The following is an 18,636-nucleotide window of genomic DNA, read 5'->3' as shown; positions in this document are numbered from 1 at the left end:
TGGTCTGTGCCTACGACTTTGGGATACCTGAAAGTCTAAGACCAACCCACAACCAAAACCTACACCCCATTATTTACTTGATTCCCTGCCAGGCTATTACCTGGCTACCCATTTTAGGTAAAAATACCTGCTCCAAGCTGTGATGAGCTCTGCCTCAGAGTCACGAATGACATTTGAATCAGTTTTGAACATCCTCTCCCAACACACGCGCACACACACACACACACACTATTCTTTTTAAGGCAATTTTGTATTTTAAAATAAGAATGGGGTTTAAGGAGGTCTGAGGTCTGCAATCTCAGAACCTATCGCTTCTATTTATAAAGGCTGAGGACTCACAGGTTTCCTATACCTGGGGAATTCACAGTCTAGTAAAACTCATAAAGGATAAAATCCATTGAGCTCTTCCTATTTGACACTGAGCTAAGGGTTTTATATGGATTATCTCATTTAATCCTTAGAACAATCTTTTGAGATAGACAATAAGAATAGCTCTGTTTTATAGCTACATCCTTGAGGGCACAGAAAAGTGAGGTATCAAAGGCACAGATCTGAGCCCAGAAAGCCAGACCCCAATGCATCAATTCATTGTGGTCCTTACTTACAGTAGTAATAGGAATAATAGTAACGGGTGGAAAGTGTGAAGAATATCTTATCTAAAGTAAGGTGTAAGGATTCTAGGATTTAAAAACCTGACTAGCACTTGTGACTTAGACCTCTGACACTTTTTGATTGAACATTTACTTTCTTCTTGAGCTTCTATAAATAAAATAAATATTTTCTGGGACGGAGTCATTTCTTAAAGTAGAATAATACTCTTAATTTCTGAATTAAGGATTACAACTATTTCTATCAGTGACAGCGAAGACATAGTGTTTATTAAAAAACCTTAGGTTACAAATGGTAGAATCTAAATTCTAGTTTAAGTGAAGGGGATCTCACTGGTTTATTTATTTATTTTTAAATATTTTATTTATTAAAAAATATTTTATTTATTTATTCACAAGAGACAGAGACAGAAAGAGAGGCAGAGACACAGGCAGAGGGAGAAGCAGACTCCATGCAGGGAGCCCGATGTGGGACTCGATCCCAGGACTCCAGGATCACGCCCTGGGCCGAAGGCAGACGCTAAACCGCTGAGCCACCCAGGCGTCCCAATCTCACTGATAAAAAAAAAAAAAAAAAAAAAAAAAAAAAGGACTTTAAGAAAAGACTTTTAAGGAATTATCAGAACATTTTCAATGAAAAAGTGTTATATAAAAACATTTACCGCATCATTCCAATGATGAGCCTAAGTTTACAATTTCTGAAGCTTTCAGTAAGCTGTTAAATTGTTCTCTAAGGAAAAAAAAATAGTAAAAGCAATTCTTATGTAGTTCAAATTTGCTAAGGGAATATATATCAATTTATCTTATGTTATGTGTTTCAGGGAGCCTACAAGAGTAGCCAGCCCATCAAAACACATGGACCTCAAAACAACAGACATCTGTTATATGAGCGCTGGGCACGCTGGGGAATGTGGTATAAGCATCAGCCCCTGGATTTAATCAGGTAAGGTGGGTGGATCGATAATGGACGGTAGATCATTCTGTGCTGTTGTCATTTTCCTAGATTTAGAATTATTTCACCTGCCCACCAGATCATCTGTATCAGTCAGGATGCAGTCAGGGGAAAAAGAAGCCACTGTAGGTCTTTTCAATAAAAGACACTTAATTTAGTTTTAGACACTTTTTGGTTATAAAGGGAATGGAAAAGCTGAGAAACCAGACAGGAATGGAGAGGCAAGCAGAGATTAACAACAGCAGAATATTGCTAACCGGGCAGCCGGGGTGGCTCAGCGGTTTAGCGCTGCCTTCAGCCGGGGGCCTGATACTGGAGACCTGGGATCGAGTCCTGCATCGGGCTCCCTGCATGGGGCCTGCTTCTCCCTCTGCCTTGTCTCTGCCTCTCTGTCTCTCTCTGTGCCTCTCATGAATAAATAAATAAAATCTTAAAAAAAAAAGAAGAAGATTGCTAACCACCCTGGGGTTAGAAGGAAAATGAGATGAAGCATATTTCAGAGCCCACTAGCGGGGCCATTGGGTGGGAGCTATGCCGTCCATGACTGAGACTGTCTGCAGAGAAGTGAATGTGTTGGAGAAGGCATGACCCCTTCTCCCTGAGGATGGCCAACAGAGCAGGAAAGATCTTGGCTCTCTCCCTTCCTTCTACCTGTGAGTCTGCCAATACCTCCTGACCCAACTTAACCAAGAGCAATGGAACATGGAACCTGTGTAATCTACTTACTTCCCTATGAAAGAAAAAAAAATAGGGAAAGGCAGAAAATGGATCTGAGAGGCAAAGAAGAACATGACCAACACGGCATCGATGCATGCATTTGTCTTTCAACCAATACGTAAGAAGTATCTATTCTATTCCAGGAAGCATATTTCTACTGAGTAACTGCTCTCAAGTTGAATTAGTCTCCAGATACTGTTACAGTCATGATTTATTTCATTTTGATGGAGAATAATTTTGTTTTTTTTAAATATCAGGAAATATATATTAAGAAGGTTTTTTTTTTTTTTTTAAACTTTTTTTTTTATTTATTTATGATAGTCACACAGAGAGAGAGAGAGGCAGAGACACAGGCAGAGGGAGAAGCAGGCTCCATGCACCGGGAGCCCGACGTGGGACTCGATCCCGGGTCTCCAGGATCGCGCCCTGGGCCAAAGGCAGGCGCCAAACCGCTGCGCCACCCAGGGATCCCCTATTAAGAAGGTTTTAATCGAGTTTCTAGCTAGCAACAAATGTTCTTAGAATGAATGAAAAAAGAGCACTCATAAATTTATATATGTTGATATTTGAGCTGTTTATGAAATATAAATATCAAGAATAACCTCATAACTGTATCAGCTGTTGTCCCAGCAGGAAACTGATAGAGTAAAAGGGGTATCTGAAGAAAATGCAATAAAAGAACTAGATAACAGAAGTGTACATAGTATCAAGGGAGCATGTGCATGATGATGGTGACGCTTCCAGACACGAGCAAAAGTTGGCTGCTCTTGTCAAACCTCAGCCTGGAGGAACGAGGGGAGAGAGCCGTTGGTGGAACCTGTGAAAAACAGAAGTGGGGGTGCCTGGCATGGGGAAAGCAGCTACGGCCAGACCATGCTCGCTCCAAGAAGGGGAAAGTCAGGATAACCGAGACGCTGATACCTCTTTAGTCCCTCTCTGCCATCTCCTGCTGGTGCCTTCATTTGGCCAGAGAGCCCTCAGGAAACCAAAGGAAGGAAGGAGCACACGTGATACAGTCCATGAAAGTGAGCTTCCTGGGGCGCGTGGCAGGCAGGAAAAAGGTGGAACATGATCCCGATGCACAAATCCTAATAACCAGCACCAAACCGCTTTTGTTTCCGACATTAAGTTCTTGGGCCTAACCGAAATCTAGATGCTTTGATTCTAATTTCGTCAACCACAACAAATTATCAGATTCTTATATATGCAGGCGAAAGAATTGTTGGCTTTTATTTTTTGTTTTGTTTTTTTTTTTTTTTTTTTTGAGAGAGAGAGAGAGACTGAGCAGTGGGAAGGGGCAGAAGGAGGAGAGTGAGAATCTCAAGCAGCCTCCACGTCCCCAGCATGGAGCCCACAGTGGGGCTTGACCTCATGACCTGAGCTGAAATCAAGAGTTAGATACTTAACTAGCTAAGCCATCCATTAATATGAATATTTAATTAATTAAGTAATTAATTTGGGGGATTTTTTTTTTTTAAGAGAGAGAGAGAAGAGAGAACTATGATATGTGAACACAGTGAGATGTGCCAGTTCACAGAACCATATTTATTCTTAGGAACTGAAATGAAGTTGGTATTTTCAAGCAAGCATTTCAGTGTCGATAATTCTCTTATCTATTGGGCACGTTGCTTATTGCTGCTTCAGGTAATTTCAGCAAGCAACCTTTATTTTTAATCAGTACGGTTATTTGGCTACCAATTGTCTGGCTATTGACATAGTGGGGAAATTTTACTTATGAGAACCATGTATTTTGTATTCAAGTGGCTAAGAAGACAGGGAGGGGATCAAGGGCCTACCCAAGGTGGAGGCCTGAGAAGAGTAGACATAGATGGCCCTTCAACGAGTTCCTACTCTAGGAACCTGCTCGTTAGTGAAATATAAAACAGATAAAAAGAGAACAGCTCTAGGTGCAGTGTGGTAAAGAGTGACGTCAGCAGCAGTCCTATTTCTCCTCGCCTCAGCATGTTTTTTGAGACTCCTCTGGAGATCCTAGAAGATTGTGAAAACCAATGCTCCAGGTCAAGGGGGTTTTCATCAGCTTCTTTGCTTCTCCCTTCCCTTCTGAGCCAGATCTGAAGTCTCTTGTAACTTGGGTGATTAAACTACTGTCAAGTAATACTGTGGTTCCTCTTCACCTTCAACAATGTGTAATTTAAAATCTCAGTTTAGTGCTGCCTGTTTAAAGGGGGTTGTCTGCGCAGTCCTCTGTAGTCATTGTTATGAAGACATTCCATTATGTTAGTAATATATGCTAAACAGAGGAACACTTGTTTAAAGAAACAATTGGCTTTATCGCAATGCCTGTTAATACGATAAGCTTTTGTCTCAACTAGGACAGTATTATCATCGTATGAGCAGTGACTGGTCTACCGCTCTATGTCTCCTAGGAGAAATCAATGAAAAAAAAAATAAAAAACTTAGATAACTGGAGGATGACTCTGTTTATACCTGGTAGAGAGTGTGCACAAGTTTCATTGACTCGATATGGAGAGTGACTTAGTGAAAGAATGATTTTCTTTCTTTCTTTTTTTTTTTTTTTAAGAATGATTTTCAGAAAGAGAAAAAAAAAAAAATACCAAGAGAATTTTCTTCCCGGTAAGAATCGCTGCACGATGCAGTATTCTTAAGTGAACTGTAAAACATCAATTTTTAAAACAATCCCTGGGACAAAACTGTGTTAAGTAACCATTTTCCGAACATGGGGACCAAACAGTCCTAGAGAATTCAAGAAATTATTATTCCTTACCAGAATTTTATAAACTGTGTGGCAGTTGATGCTGTCAGTAGACTTGATGAAGTAGCAACTGAATAGTCATTAGAATTGTCTTACTCATCCTCCATTTCCGCATAAACTACTCTTATCAGCTCAAAGGTAATAAAATGCATTCATTTCCTTAGCTTGTCTACAGCCATACCACCCTGAACGTGCCCGATCTCATCATTTCCTTAGCTTCATTCATTACTCCCTGTGATGAGTGTTAGTGAAGAAGACACAGGTCCACTTCCAGGCACTTGCAGTCTTTTGGGGAGAGAGAGGAATGGAAGAGTGGCAGGTTAATTGTCATAAATTGTTACAAGTTTGGGACCCTGAAATGTGGGCGAGGGCAGTAGGGGAGCAAGATCGAGGCATCTAGGCCAGGGTTGCAGTGGAAGTCAGAGAAGGCTTCCTGTAAGAAGTGATATAAGGGAAGGATGCAAACAAGCCAGGTAAGAAAAGGGGATGAATGGAAATCCCTGGGTGGCTCAGCAGTTTAGCGCCTGCCTTCAGCCCAGGGCGTGACCCCGGGGTCCTGGGATCGAGTCCCGCATCAGGCTCCCTGCATGGAGTCTGCTTCTCCCTCTGCCTGTGTCTCTGCCTCTTTCTCTCTGTGTCTCTCATGAATAAATGAATAAAATCTTAAAAAAAAAAAAAAAGAAAAGAAAAGAAAGAAAGAAAGAAAGAAAAGAAAAGAAAAGGGGTGAAACACAATATTCCAAAATAAGGGAACAGCATTAGCCAGAGAAAGAATCCGGTCTCCAGGAAGCGCAGAGTTAACTTTGTTGAGGAAGGTGTGCAAAGATTGTGTCCAGCATAAGGGAGCCTGGCTGAAGGGGGTGGGGGGTGCAGACGGAGACTGAAATCCAATCTACTCTCAGCGTTCACCTACAGGGAAGATTTTTTTTCTAATTTCCACAAAAGCAACACGCTTCAGCACCGCTCTGTGTGTGGAAGACCAAGAGAAATGTACTAGGGGGTTGGATGGAGAAAGGAAAGAACTGGCCTATAAAGAGTTTCATGAGCCTTGTTAAGAAGTTTGACACGGAGAGATCCCATTTTATAAAATTGCCCCTGTAAAGGCGATGTTTAAAGATAAGCAGCATCACCGTTATTGGCTTCCTTACCAAGTGGGAATATTAAGATACCCCAGGCAGAGCTGCCCGGGTACGGCGCCTGAAATTCTGGTTGGGTGCGACGTCAGCGGTTGTAGTGCTGCTGGTGTTGCCTTAAGCTAAAGCTTCGCCTTCTCGTGCAGGCTGTACTTTGGTGAGAAGATCGGGCTCTACTTTGCCTGGCTGGGATGGTACACTGGAATGCTGATTCCTGCGGCACTTGTCGGCTTGTGTGTTTTTTTCTATGGAATATTTACGATGAATGGAAGTCAAGTAAGGTGAGCTGTTAACAGACTTCTCAAAACATGTAGGCCTTTGTGCTGACCTGACTGACAAAAGCTTTATGATAATGCTGACTTATTAAAGAAACAGATCAAGGTTCTACAGCTCATTGGCTGGGAATTTTGAGGAGAAGAGACAACGAGCACTGTTTATAAAGGGTCATTTCCACGTTTGTACGTGCAAATTCTCTTGGCTCAGTTCTAAGACTGTCCGTCTGCAGAGTTTCTCTTTCCGATGTATCCCACATAATAATTCAACGATGCGTGGTAGTTTTATATAATGTACATTGCCACAGTATTTGGTAGTCTAGATTGCCCTCTCCCTATTGTGGTTCGAATAATTATAATAGCTACAGTCCTTTAAACGACTTACAGCCTACAGAGAGCTTCCTGATAACGGCTTGTTTGTTTTCATTTGATAGGAACTTCACAACCACCCTTGGAGATGAGTAATCATGTTTTGCAGATGAGGGAACCTTACGTGGTTAGAGATGTCTGAACAAAATAATTGTAGCACATGAATCCTGCTCTAAGCAATCTTCTCTCCTGAGAACATAAAAATCACTTCCTGTTTTCTTCTTATTCTCTGTAAGAACAAATATTTATAATTATTTTAGTATCAACTTAAGGTATCAAGACAGTAGTGAAATAAGGTTTGACAAAAATCAGGTATTTGTCAGAATGATGATTCTACTCTTAAAGTTGAAATGACTCAAGATCTGGGTGGAGGAAAAAATACGTTATTATTCAGCAGAAACAAGACTCAGCCGGGCATTAAAGAATCCTCATGACAAATGTTCTGTTTAATATGTACAAGGATATCATCAAGTTTAGGTGTGAAAGACATAATTCAAATATCTATATATCCATATATATATGTATATATGGATGCGTATATATGGATATATATACACACATTATGTAATATGCATGTGTGGACATATAATAATTTGCCTAAAAACAAAATATTCCACTGCCCCAGAGTTCAATCCAGTTCCATCACCGACTTCCTTGATTTGCCCCTGTTCTCCATGAAGGCCAAATGATAGTTAGTTTGAAATCAAAGAAATACCTACTGTTCTAAAGACATTTCATCTAGTCATAGGTCTATTTCAGAGTTTTGCAGACTCACTACCGCTCTGGAAGGCAGCTTCTCCTGAACAAACTTGTGCCCAGTGGGAGCATCCATCCCTAGCTGGGCATTTCTCTGCATGCTCAGTAACCTCTGAGACTAAGAAAACAGGTTGTGATTTAAAATTATAGTGTCTTGAAAAGGATTTTTTTTTTTTTTACTGCTTTTATGTTCTCCATTCCTATGAGTTTGGCTTTTTTTTAAAGATTCACTTTAAAGTAATACCATTCAATATTTTTTTTTTCTTCCTCTGGCTTATGTCACTTAGTGTGATACCGTTAAGGTCCATCCATGTTGTCAAAAATGGCAGGGTTTCCTTCGTTCTCGTGGCTAAAGATATAGGTCTCTATCTATATGTATCCCACATCTCTGTCCATTCATCCATCAGTGGGCACTTAAGTTGTTTACATATCTTGGCTCTTGGAAGTAATGCTGCAGTGGGAATGCAGCTATCTCTTCAAGATCCTGTTTTCATTCCCTCTGGCTCTATACTTGGAGGTGGGACTGCAGGATCATATGGTCGTTCTATTGTTAATATTTTGAGGAACCTCCATGTTCTTCCCCATAGTGGGTGCACGGATTTACATTCCTATCCCCGGGGCTTTGATAAGAGGAGGTGAGCTCTCACTGTGGCTTTGATTTGCATTACCCTGATGATTAATGATGTTGATCACTTTTTCATGTACCTGTTGATTTGTAGATCTTCTTTGAAAAAATACCTATTCAGTTTCTCTGCCCACTTTTCAAATCAGATTGCTTGTTTTTCTACTATTGAATTGTAGGAGTTCTTTATATATTTTGGATATTAACCCCTTATCAGATAAATGTTTTGTAAATACTTTCTCCCATTCTGGAGGTTGTCTTTTCATTTTGTTGGTGGTTTCCTTTGCTATGTAGCAGCTTTCTAGTTTGATGTAGTCCATCCCATTTGTCTATTTTTGCTTTTGGTGTCAAACACTAAAAATCATTGCGAAGACCAATTTCAAAGAGTTTACCCCTTGCGTTTTCTTCCAGGAGTTTTATGGTTTCAGGTTTTAAATTTAAGTCTTTAATCCATTCTGAGTTAATTTTTGCATATGAGATAAGATAGGGGTTCAGTTTCATTCTTTTGCATGTGGATCTCCAATTTTCCTGATACCATTTATTGAAGAAACTATCCTTTTTCCATGGTATATTTTGCCCCCTTTGTCAAAAATTGACCGCATACACATAAGTTTATTTCTGGGTTCTGGGTTCTGTTCCATCGATCCATGGGTCTATTTTTATGCCGATACAATACTATTTTGATTACTATTGCTTTATAATATTACTTGAAACCAGGAGGTGTCGTGCCTCTCATTTTGTTCTTCCTCAAGGTTGCTTTAGCTATTTGGGATTTATTGTGCTCCATACAAATTTTAGGATTGCTTTTTATATTTCTGTGAAAATACCATTAAAATTTTGATAGAGATTGCATTGAATCTGTAGATATCCTTTGGTAGTATGGACATTTCAACAACATTAATTCTCCTAAGCCATGAGCACAGAATATCTTCCCATTTATTTGTGTCTTTTCCAATGTCTTTCATTGGTGTGTTAGTTTTCACTGTGTAGGTCTTATACCTTCTTAGTTAAATTTAGCCCTAATTATTTTATTCTTTTGGGTGCAATCGTCAATGGGACTGTTCTTAATTTCTCTTTTGGGTAGTTTATTGTTAGTGTGTAGAAATGCAACTGATATTTATATATTGTTTTTGTATTCTGCAACTTTATTCTGCGACATTTATTAGTTCTAACAGTGTTTTTGGTAGAGTCCTCAAGGTTTTAGAAAACCACTCTTATTTATTTATTTTATTTTTACTTACTTATTCTCTTAATGTAAATTCAAATAGCTAACATATGGTACATCATTAGTTTCAGATGTTGAGTTTGTAATTCATGAGTTGCATGTAACACCCAACGCTCTTCACATCACGTGCCTTCCTTGATGCCCTTCACCCAGTTACCCCATCCCCCCACCCAGCCTCCTCTTCAGCAACCCTTGGTTTCTTTCCCATAGTTAAGACTCTCTCAAATCTTTTCTCCCTTTATGATTTCTTTCAAAGAGGAAGGGAGGGAAAATGCAATGGAAGAAATCTGGGGAAACTACTCTTTTAAAATGAATTGATAAAGACATATAATGATTCTTAGAGGGGCAGCTACTGTTCAAGTTGGTCCTATGGAGAACATATTCTCAAAGTTTTACCATGTGGTATAGACTCCCTGATTTACCCCTACAGGGCCGAAAATGAACAAAAGGCAATGAAAGGAATAGATTTGCTATTCCAGTTGATTTATGGAATCAATAATTCCTATGAGTCCATGAATCAATAATTCAACAAAGTCAATTAGGCTCCTTGCATATAAGTACCTTTAGTACAAGGAGTGTTTTAAAAGGCATTAGCAAACTCTTTTCTTCAGTGCTTTATGGTATTATATTACTGCCACTCTGTCACACTATAATTAACATCTTGTCAGACTTTCTATTCTAAACCAAGATAAGCATCACTGAATATCTTGACTTTCAAAATTTCATGGGACTGAAATTTTCTATTCAAGGTGTCAGACGTAGTTAAGTCATGGTTAAGTTGTAGGTGTTATCCTCTCAGGTCAGGGGAGGACACGAGGCTTTTATTTAGTGTCGCTTTGTGTTAGCATTATTTTATTGATCTCTTTTTATATTATAGGGTAACGACATATTAAAAAGCTGAAGATCGGGTTGTGTTTATTACGTTTCCATCAACTATGTTCACGTACATTAAGGTCATATTTCTTAATTGCCCTGTAGTTCATTGTAGAATTAGGTAGCAATAAAGTTGTGGATTATTTATTGTATGTATACGTGCATATGTGTATTTGCATGTGCTCATTGGTCTTACCCAACCAAATATGGTCACATGTTTGCCTGGCAGGGTATGTATCCTACGAATATGAAAATGAACAAGCAGACAGATAAAGTGTTTTTGCAGGTCCAGGGCAAAAGAGCAGAAGCCCCAACTTTCTGGTCTGATCTTTCCCCTTTGCCATTAGAACTCACTGAAAAATTTTATGTGGTCCCCAGCATCAGACCAGCTTTACAAACGCTGTTGAGTCGTAAGGACTCAGCATCCTCGAACCCTCTCCTGACAACATCCTTAGCAATGGTGTCTATTTAGCTAGTGCCTGTGATGTTCCAGGCCTGTATCAATATCCCTTATGTAATATCCCAGTTAGATATTATCTCCATCTAGAGATGAAGACATTGATCCTCAGAGAGTAGGAGACTTGGTCAGGGGAATGTATATAGTGAGTGGTCAGCTAAGTTTTAAACTTTTATTGTCTTTTTTTTAATCGTGGTAAGAACACTCAACATTAGATTTTCCCTCTTCATGAATTTTTAAGTGCACGCTCCAGTATTATTAACTTTAGGCACAATGTCACACAGCTGATGTCTAGAGCTCATTCATCTTGTATAACTGGAACTTTATACCTATTGGATAGCGACTCCCCGTTTCCCACTCTCCAACCCTCTGGCAACCAGGATTCTGTTCTGTTTCTATGAGTTTGACTGTTTTAAATACTTAATATATGTGAAATCACACAGCATTTGTCCGGTGCCCGGCTTATTTTACTTAGCATAACATCCTCCGGATTCATTCATGTTGTTGTATATGGCAGGGTTTCCTTCTTTTTTGAGGCTGAATAATTTTCTATTGTGTATTTATATGACATGTTCTTTATTCATTTTTCAATAGGCACCAGGGTTATTTTCATATCTTGGCTATTGTGAATAATGCTGCAATGACATGGGAGTGCAGATGTCTCTTCTAGATCCTAGTTTCAGTTCTTTTCCATCTAGACCCAGAAACCGGATTGCTGGATTATATGGTAGTTCCATTTTTAAGTTTTGGGGAACCTCCATATTTTTTTGCATAGTGGCTGCACCATTTTACAGTCCCACCAACAATGTGCAGATGTTCCAAGGTCTCCACATCTTTGCCGACACGTGTTATCTTTGTTTTGTTTAGTTTCATAATAGCAATCCTAACAGGTATAGAGTAATATCTTGTGATTAGATCTTCTTTTTCCCTGATTATATCTGATTCTAAAATCATGTTTTACTCATGCTTTCATACTGCCCTCCCTTAAACCCACTTTCACATTTTCCCAAGTGTCTTCTTCTGTGCTTTGTCACGTTAACAGGATCACAGGAAACACAAGACCCAGGAGCAGGTCCAGATGTCCGCCCCCAAAAGTACAAATCGCTCCCTTCTTCCATTATTTTAAGTTGCCAGTAACTATTTCCTTCAAATCAGCCCTTGATGTGTATATTAACAGTAGATATGAAAGAAAGCCACAATTGAAGGGGCCGTTTCTATTATCAGGCTGTGCAAGAGAAAGAAGAAACACTCACGTTGGACGCTCTCCTTCTCTCTAGTGGTTAACTGAAGTCAAAGAAATGTGTGGTAGTATTGACTTTCTTATTTGGAGCTAAAAAATATATTTTCCAAAGTTGTTTATGTTTTATGTTACATATCAAATTGAACTTTGAATGACTTAAACAGAAAATAAGTTGAATAATTCTGGAATTAAAAATAGGACTCAGTCTGATGACTTGGGATTCTAAGCGTGGTGCTTTGATAGGTCGGTGCTTTTGTTTGACCGTGAGGGAAGTAGGAAAAATGATGTGGTATAGACTGACTCTAATGCTTTTCATTATGAGATTTCGATGCAGGACAATTTGTGTCATTCTTGAAACACCATGAATTATGAAACTTTAATCAAAATATCCTTCGAGGGCCATGTTAATTCTTGTTCCTACAAATCAGTGACATTACTAAGAGGAAGTATAATCTTTTTTTTTTCTTTAGGTCTTTTAATATGTATGCTTTACCTGCTTTCCTTCTTCATGTAGACATCCTGATGACTATCAAGATGATGTGTGTGAGAATAGGAGAATTATAGTATCTATCAGACCTGTCACACCATCATCACCATTAACAACCTAGGTTTACAGGAAAGTTCCTGTTATTTTTTTGTTTTTTTTTTTATTTGCCAGATTTTTTTTATTCAAATACAGTTAATATACAGTGAATATTAATGTCAGGCATACAGTATAATGATTCAGTAGTTCTGTACATTACTCAGGGCTCATCATAAGAAGTGTCCTCTTCCACTTGAAAGTTGCTTTTAATATGAAATAAATATTTTTCTTTCAGATATGTTATACTTGATGGGGAACTGGACCTAGAATCACCAAAACCTAAATTCAGTTCCCTGCAGTACCTCCGGTTAGCTATATGACCTTGAGCAAGTTACTTAAGTTAAACGTTAGTTGCCTGTCAGTTGTAGGGATTATTACCCCTGCAGGAGACTGCAGTGCAGACCAGACTTACTGGACATGAACACCTTTGCCCACTTGACAGCACTGGATTACTATATGGTATCATCACTTCCTATTTATTTCGACTTTGGAGTGATATTTGAAATACAGATACATTGTTTTTTGCTTCATTTGAATATATATGTTTGAAAACAGTAAATTGTGCTGTAAACTCTGCTGATTAAACTTTTATTATTTATTAAACAGCTGCATTTCCAGACATATTTTCAAAAGCCTTTAAATGACTTTCAACATTCCCAAAGCAGATTTAATTAGAGACAATTTATTTAGAGGCCACTAAGTGGGAAAGGGCCACTTACGACAGATAAAATCACAAAACATTTTAAAAATAGGTTGCAGTGAATTCTCGGGCTGGCAGGCTTTTGAGAAACTGTTATTGGTGCCCTACTGACATCACAAAGTCATCTATAATGTATGCTGAAGGTGGTGGGGATAAAATTGAAGAGACAAACATTAGAAAACTAAATTCTAATAGAGAATATAATACATAGTCTGTAAATGAAAACTGTGTCGTGTCATCATGGCTGCATGGCAAGACACCGCAAAAAAAAAAAAAAAAAAAAAAAAAAAAAAAACAAAACTCCCTCAAATTGCCAAGGAACATGATGCACCTATTGACTCTAGTGGGAGTTACGAAGTTGTGAGAATTATGGATGCTGTTGATTTTGGTGATTCGGAGACAGTGAGATCCAGGAGAAAGATCAACAGACTTGAGAAATCAGAATAGTCAGATTTGATTCCAGCTCAGCCACTTCCAAGCTGTGAGCTTGGTGAAAGCTCTCCAGGTGTTCTTCACGAGATCATCCGGAGTGCCATGAAATCACACGGAACTGTCTTTGCAAGCCCTGCAGGTGTCTCATAAGTAGAAAATGTGGCCTCTTCTCTGTACCGTATCCTGACAGAGACTTCTAAAAACAAGCAAACAGACATCTCCGTATCACAAATATCCTAAAAACTTCGGTGAGAGCCACACAGTTCCTCCGTCCTTGTGCAGCACTCCCACTGTTTCCATTTCTTCTTTGCGTCTCTCTGCCTTGCTACTTCCCACAGGATTAGCTAGAGGAGCTAAGCACCTTCTTAAACCTGGAGATTCATGCTTTCTCGTTCTTCTTTGGTTTCTCAAGCCAAGAAATTTGCAAGGCCACCGAAGTCTTCATGTGCCCTCTCTGTGACAAGAACTGCTCGCTGCAGAGACTCAACGAAAGCTGTATCTATGCCAAGGTGAGTGGATCCTCGCATTCTCCTTCCTGAGCTCTACTTATTCTCAGAAGCAGATGGTAAGAAGTCCTCCAAACAGAGTTAAGTGTTCTCAAGAGTTTCGACAATCAATATTCATTGACAACTGAATAGACCATCACTCTGCAGCAGTTACAAAATGAGTACATTTTTATTTGAATATTTTGGTCTTCCATTGTTTTTATAACTGATTTCTGTCTTTAATGGACATAAACTTCTACTTGAAATGACTTCTAGATTCTTTTTATGAGAAGATAATGGTTTCTATTCCTAATTAAGTTTGTGTCTTCCATGAACACTCATTACAGTATTCTCAATTTTACAGAGAAAAGGAAGAAAAATACTAAAATTCTCGAGTTGCTGCCTATTAGAATCACCTGAAGGGTTTTTTTAAACTTCTGAAGCCCAAGCCACCCACCAGAGCAACTGATTAAGTCAGTACCTTTGGGTTTGGAACCTAGACATTAGTGTGTTTTATAACATCTCAAGTGATTCCAATGTGCATACAAATTTGAGAAACTGAATTTACAATGATTATTGTCTACCTGTTTTATTGAAGTTTAATTAATGTGTAATAATATGCACACATTTAAAGTGTATAAATCGATACATTTTGACATTATAAATGCACCTGTGAAACCATCACTACAGTCAAGATGATGAACATGGAATCACTTCCAAAAGTGTTCTCACGGCCTCTTGTGATCTTGGGCTCCCACCCCTTCCCAATTCCACTACTGTGCCTAGGCAACCAACTATTTTCTTTCTTTACAGATAAGTGTGTATTTTCTAGACTTTTATGTAGATGGAATCATACAATGTGTGTGTGTGTGTGTGTGTTTCCTGGCTTCTTTTGCACAGCGTAATTATTTTGGGATTCATCTATGTTGTAACACTTATCAGTAGATCATTTCTCTTTATTGCTGAATAGTATTCATGACACGGCTCTACCAGAATTTGCCTATTCATTCTGCCATTAACGGGCCTGTGGGTTGTTTTGAGTTACCATTTTACATAAAGCTGCTCTGAACGTTCACCTATAGATCTCCCTATACACAGGCACTGTTAGTTCTCTTGGATAAACCCCTAAGAGTAAAATGACTAGATTATATGATAGGTGGATGTTTAACCTTCTGAGAACTGCCAAAATGTTTTCCAAGGCATTTCTTCCATGTAACATTCCCGTACGCAGCATATGAGAGTTCCAGTTTTCCATAGAGTCACTAATCCTCAGGATGGCCAGTCTTTTTTAATTCTAACTATTCTAATAGATATGTAGACATATTGCGATTTAGTTACTTGGAAATCATTCGGTCCTTTTGGGTCTCACTTTTAAGATTTGTAAGCCGGATTCATACCCACATTTATTGATTTCTAGCCACACTCGGCTCTCCAAGAGAAATCAGATGTCAAACATAATGGAGAATGTGTGCTTAAACATAGTTTTGTTTGAGGCTCAGTTTGCTTCTGTCTTTATATATTTTTCCTACTCACATCAGCAATGTTGAATAAAATGCTTGTTCATAGGTCTCCCTATGCATAAAAGCAAGCTATTTTTTCTCATAAAATAATTCATTGCAAATACGCACTTGTAGCTAGGACAAGCTACCTCTTGCTTTTGGAAAAGCCTATTATGTTGCTTTGGGAATTTCCTTGAGATTTCATCTGGGGCTTTCATTTATTGGGCAAGAGTCCCTTTCCTATTAGGCAGAAGGCCTCTTCTCCCTTTATTATCCTGCCGGATACCCATAGCCTAAGCTTGAGCCATCCATGCCGTGCTGGACTGACTCTTCCTTCTCCCTCCTGTTATTTTTATTCAACAGCTTGTATATCAGCACCTTAAATGAAACTCTTAAACACCTCCAGCTATAACCACAGGCTTAAAATTGTTCTTCTTAGGTCCATGGCCTCCCAAATCATAGCACATCCCACTTGTTATATCTTAGTGGCTCTAAAATAATGATTTTGTACTTTTATACTCCTCCTTAGGGCAAGCTCTGAAGTTTTCCATAACTACTATTTTAGCTGTATCTCCCATTAGATATACGTAATCTCACATTACGTGAGTATTACATGTATGCCTCACTGTGTCTCATGGATGTGTTTCTAAAAAAAAAGTCAATGTTTAATTTATTGAGTAAAAAAAAAATGCCTGAAAGATCTGTGAGCAAACTTAGAAGAATAAAAATGAAGAGCTTTTTAAGGGAAACGTTGCTTAACCTATGACAGATCGTATACATGCAATGCAATTATTGGTAAGCATGGCTTTTTATTTAGGCCTTTTCTAAAGGCACTGCTGTTTCTGGAGTAGGGGAGAGCCATTTTATCCTGGTGACCTTTAAGTCTCCATGTGTAAAGTCTCTGTAAGGACTCTGCAAGAGCCTGTTTGCTTCACTAGGTCTGTCATGAAGGAAAGCAGACAGCTGTTCAGCTGCTTGGCGGCAGCAGGTGTCTCTGTGGGATGCCTTTAGAAACAAAAACGCTGGATTCTCCTGCTGGGTGTAATTTTATGTAGAGCTCTGTAGAGAATTTCTTTATGGCCACTTTCTCGCCGTTATGTAATACATGGTGGTTATTGTTGTGAAAACCGATTCTTACGACGTTTTTAGAAATCCCAAGTCTTCACGGTCATAGAAGTTTAAGGCCAGTTAGGACATCTTGCACCTGTCCACAAACCTTCCAAAGGAGCATGTTTTGTATGATGATATTTTCAGTAATGTTTTATTTTACAGGCCGACACACCCTACCTTTATCTGTTTTATATATTGTTGGGCTGTGTGTCCCAGATGTTACAATTAAAATGCACATTGATATTCTTTTGCTGCACTCATTGACCAGCCTCTAGACTGTAGACTGTGCAAAGAGGACACCATTCTATTCCCACTTCCCTTATAATAATGTTCTTTAGCCCCGAATTGGCCTTTCTCTCCTGTGAGAATAGCGTCCCTATTTTTCCTGTACTTTCTATGGTACATGTATGGCCACCGAACGAATGTTACCTTGGCCGTATTGGTTTAATATCCCTCACTAGTAGTGTAAAATATAAATAGAGTGAGGGCATTATGCAAATGAAAAGAAGCAAAGGTAAGTTGAATTTTTAATTTATTATAATCAAACAGTCCTTGCAGCCCTGCAGCCCTTCAGTAACATCATATAACTGTACACTGTTCTTTATAAAAATTCAGATCATGTCTGATTCAAAAAAAAAAAACACTTGGACTATATCCTAAATGTTTAGTGATATATGAAACTTCTTAAAAATAATTGTTGCTGCTGTTGGACCCTATGGCACATTCTAAGAGATGTCAGAAAGTCAGGCTAGCACTGCCATACCTTTCCATTGGAAGCACTGGCTCCCTGGCATAATTCTGCATTTTGCAACTTCCTCAGTCCTGGAAGTTTCTCTGACAGTATAACTAGGTATGCCTCAACTGAAAAGCTAACTTTTTAGTTTTTTAAAATATTTTATTTATTCATGAGAGACACAGAGAGCGAGGCAGAGGCACAGGCAGAAGGAGAAGGAGGCTCCCTGCGGGGAGCCTGATGCAGGACTCAATCCCAGGACCCCGGGGTCACGCCCTGGGCTGAAGGCAGACGTTCAACTCCAGAGCCCCCCAGGTGCCCTGAAAAGCTAACTTCAGCTTGACAATCCATGGCTCACAAATACTTCCTCAGGGTCCTAGAACCACTTCTTAGCAGAAATGAAGACCAAAGGGAAGAAAAGGGAAGAAAGAAGAAATGGGGGAAATGTTGAGAGTCCTCCCCTCTCCCCATGAGCAAATCAAATGAAACCGTTTTAGGACCCATGAAAGGATCTCATATTGTCTATTTACAAGCCACAAAATAGTGTGATTCCATTGGGAAAAAAAAATCATAGAACTTAAAATGTGGACTATAATCACTAGATTATTGTAATCAATATGTGACTAATATTTTTGCTTTATTTTCCATTAAGGTGACATACTTGTTTGATAATGGAGGCACAGTCTTCTTTGCTATTTTTATGGCAATATGGGGTAAGTATGTTCTGTTACTTAATTGCTTAATTGCTAGTCCTCATGTTCTGAGGCCCTTGCTGTGTTTCTTCTCACGCGCGCATGCACAAACACACACACACACACACACACACACACACACACACACACCGTGTGTAATTCAACTCTCGCTCTGTTTGCCCTCTTCACACATTCACTGATTCTTTGGGAATTTAACTCTTGCTCTAATCCTAAAGCCTGTGTCTTCCTATACTAAGGAGAACATTTTCCCTGCCAAAAGCAGGTGATGATTAAAAACAAACTGAAACATGCTAAAATCCAAATTACGCTGCGTGTACTTCTGCGTGTAAAACCGATGCTCAAGAAATTTTTCATCTGCGTAATATTTCTCTTTGTCTATTTGTTTAACCTATACTTTATACACTTAGAGATACAGGATCTATT

General features: G+C 39.0%; 1 protein-coding gene across 4 annotated transcripts in view; it reads left to right on the top strand.

The window, feature by feature from the left end:
• The window catches only part of ANO3 (anoctamin 3), a 372,459-nt gene that overhangs the window by 284,259 nt on the left and 69,564 nt on the right, over positions 1 to 18,636 (top strand). For all 4 annotated transcript variants that reach the window (XM_055317544.1, XM_055317542.1, XM_055317541.1 and 1 more), the window contains 4 exons: positions 1,430 to 1,551; positions 6,291 to 6,425; positions 14,086 to 14,182; positions 18,153 to 18,213. In XM_055317544.1, the coding sequence (XP_055173519.1) occupies positions 1,430 to 1,551; positions 6,291 to 6,425; positions 14,086 to 14,182; positions 18,153 to 18,213 (415 nt within the window). The remainder of the gene's footprint in view (positions 1 to 1,429; positions 1,552 to 6,290; positions 6,426 to 14,085; positions 14,183 to 18,152; positions 18,214 to 18,636) is intronic.

This window comes from Nyctereutes procyonoides, unplaced genomic scaffold (assembly GCF_905146905.1).
Source record: "Nyctereutes procyonoides isolate TBG_1078 unplaced genomic scaffold, NYPRO_anot_genome, whole genome shotgun sequence".
NCBI classification, from domain to species: Eukaryota; Metazoa; Chordata; class Mammalia; order Carnivora; family Canidae; genus Nyctereutes; species Nyctereutes procyonoides.
This window is presented reverse-complemented; position numbering and strand designations above follow the sequence as displayed.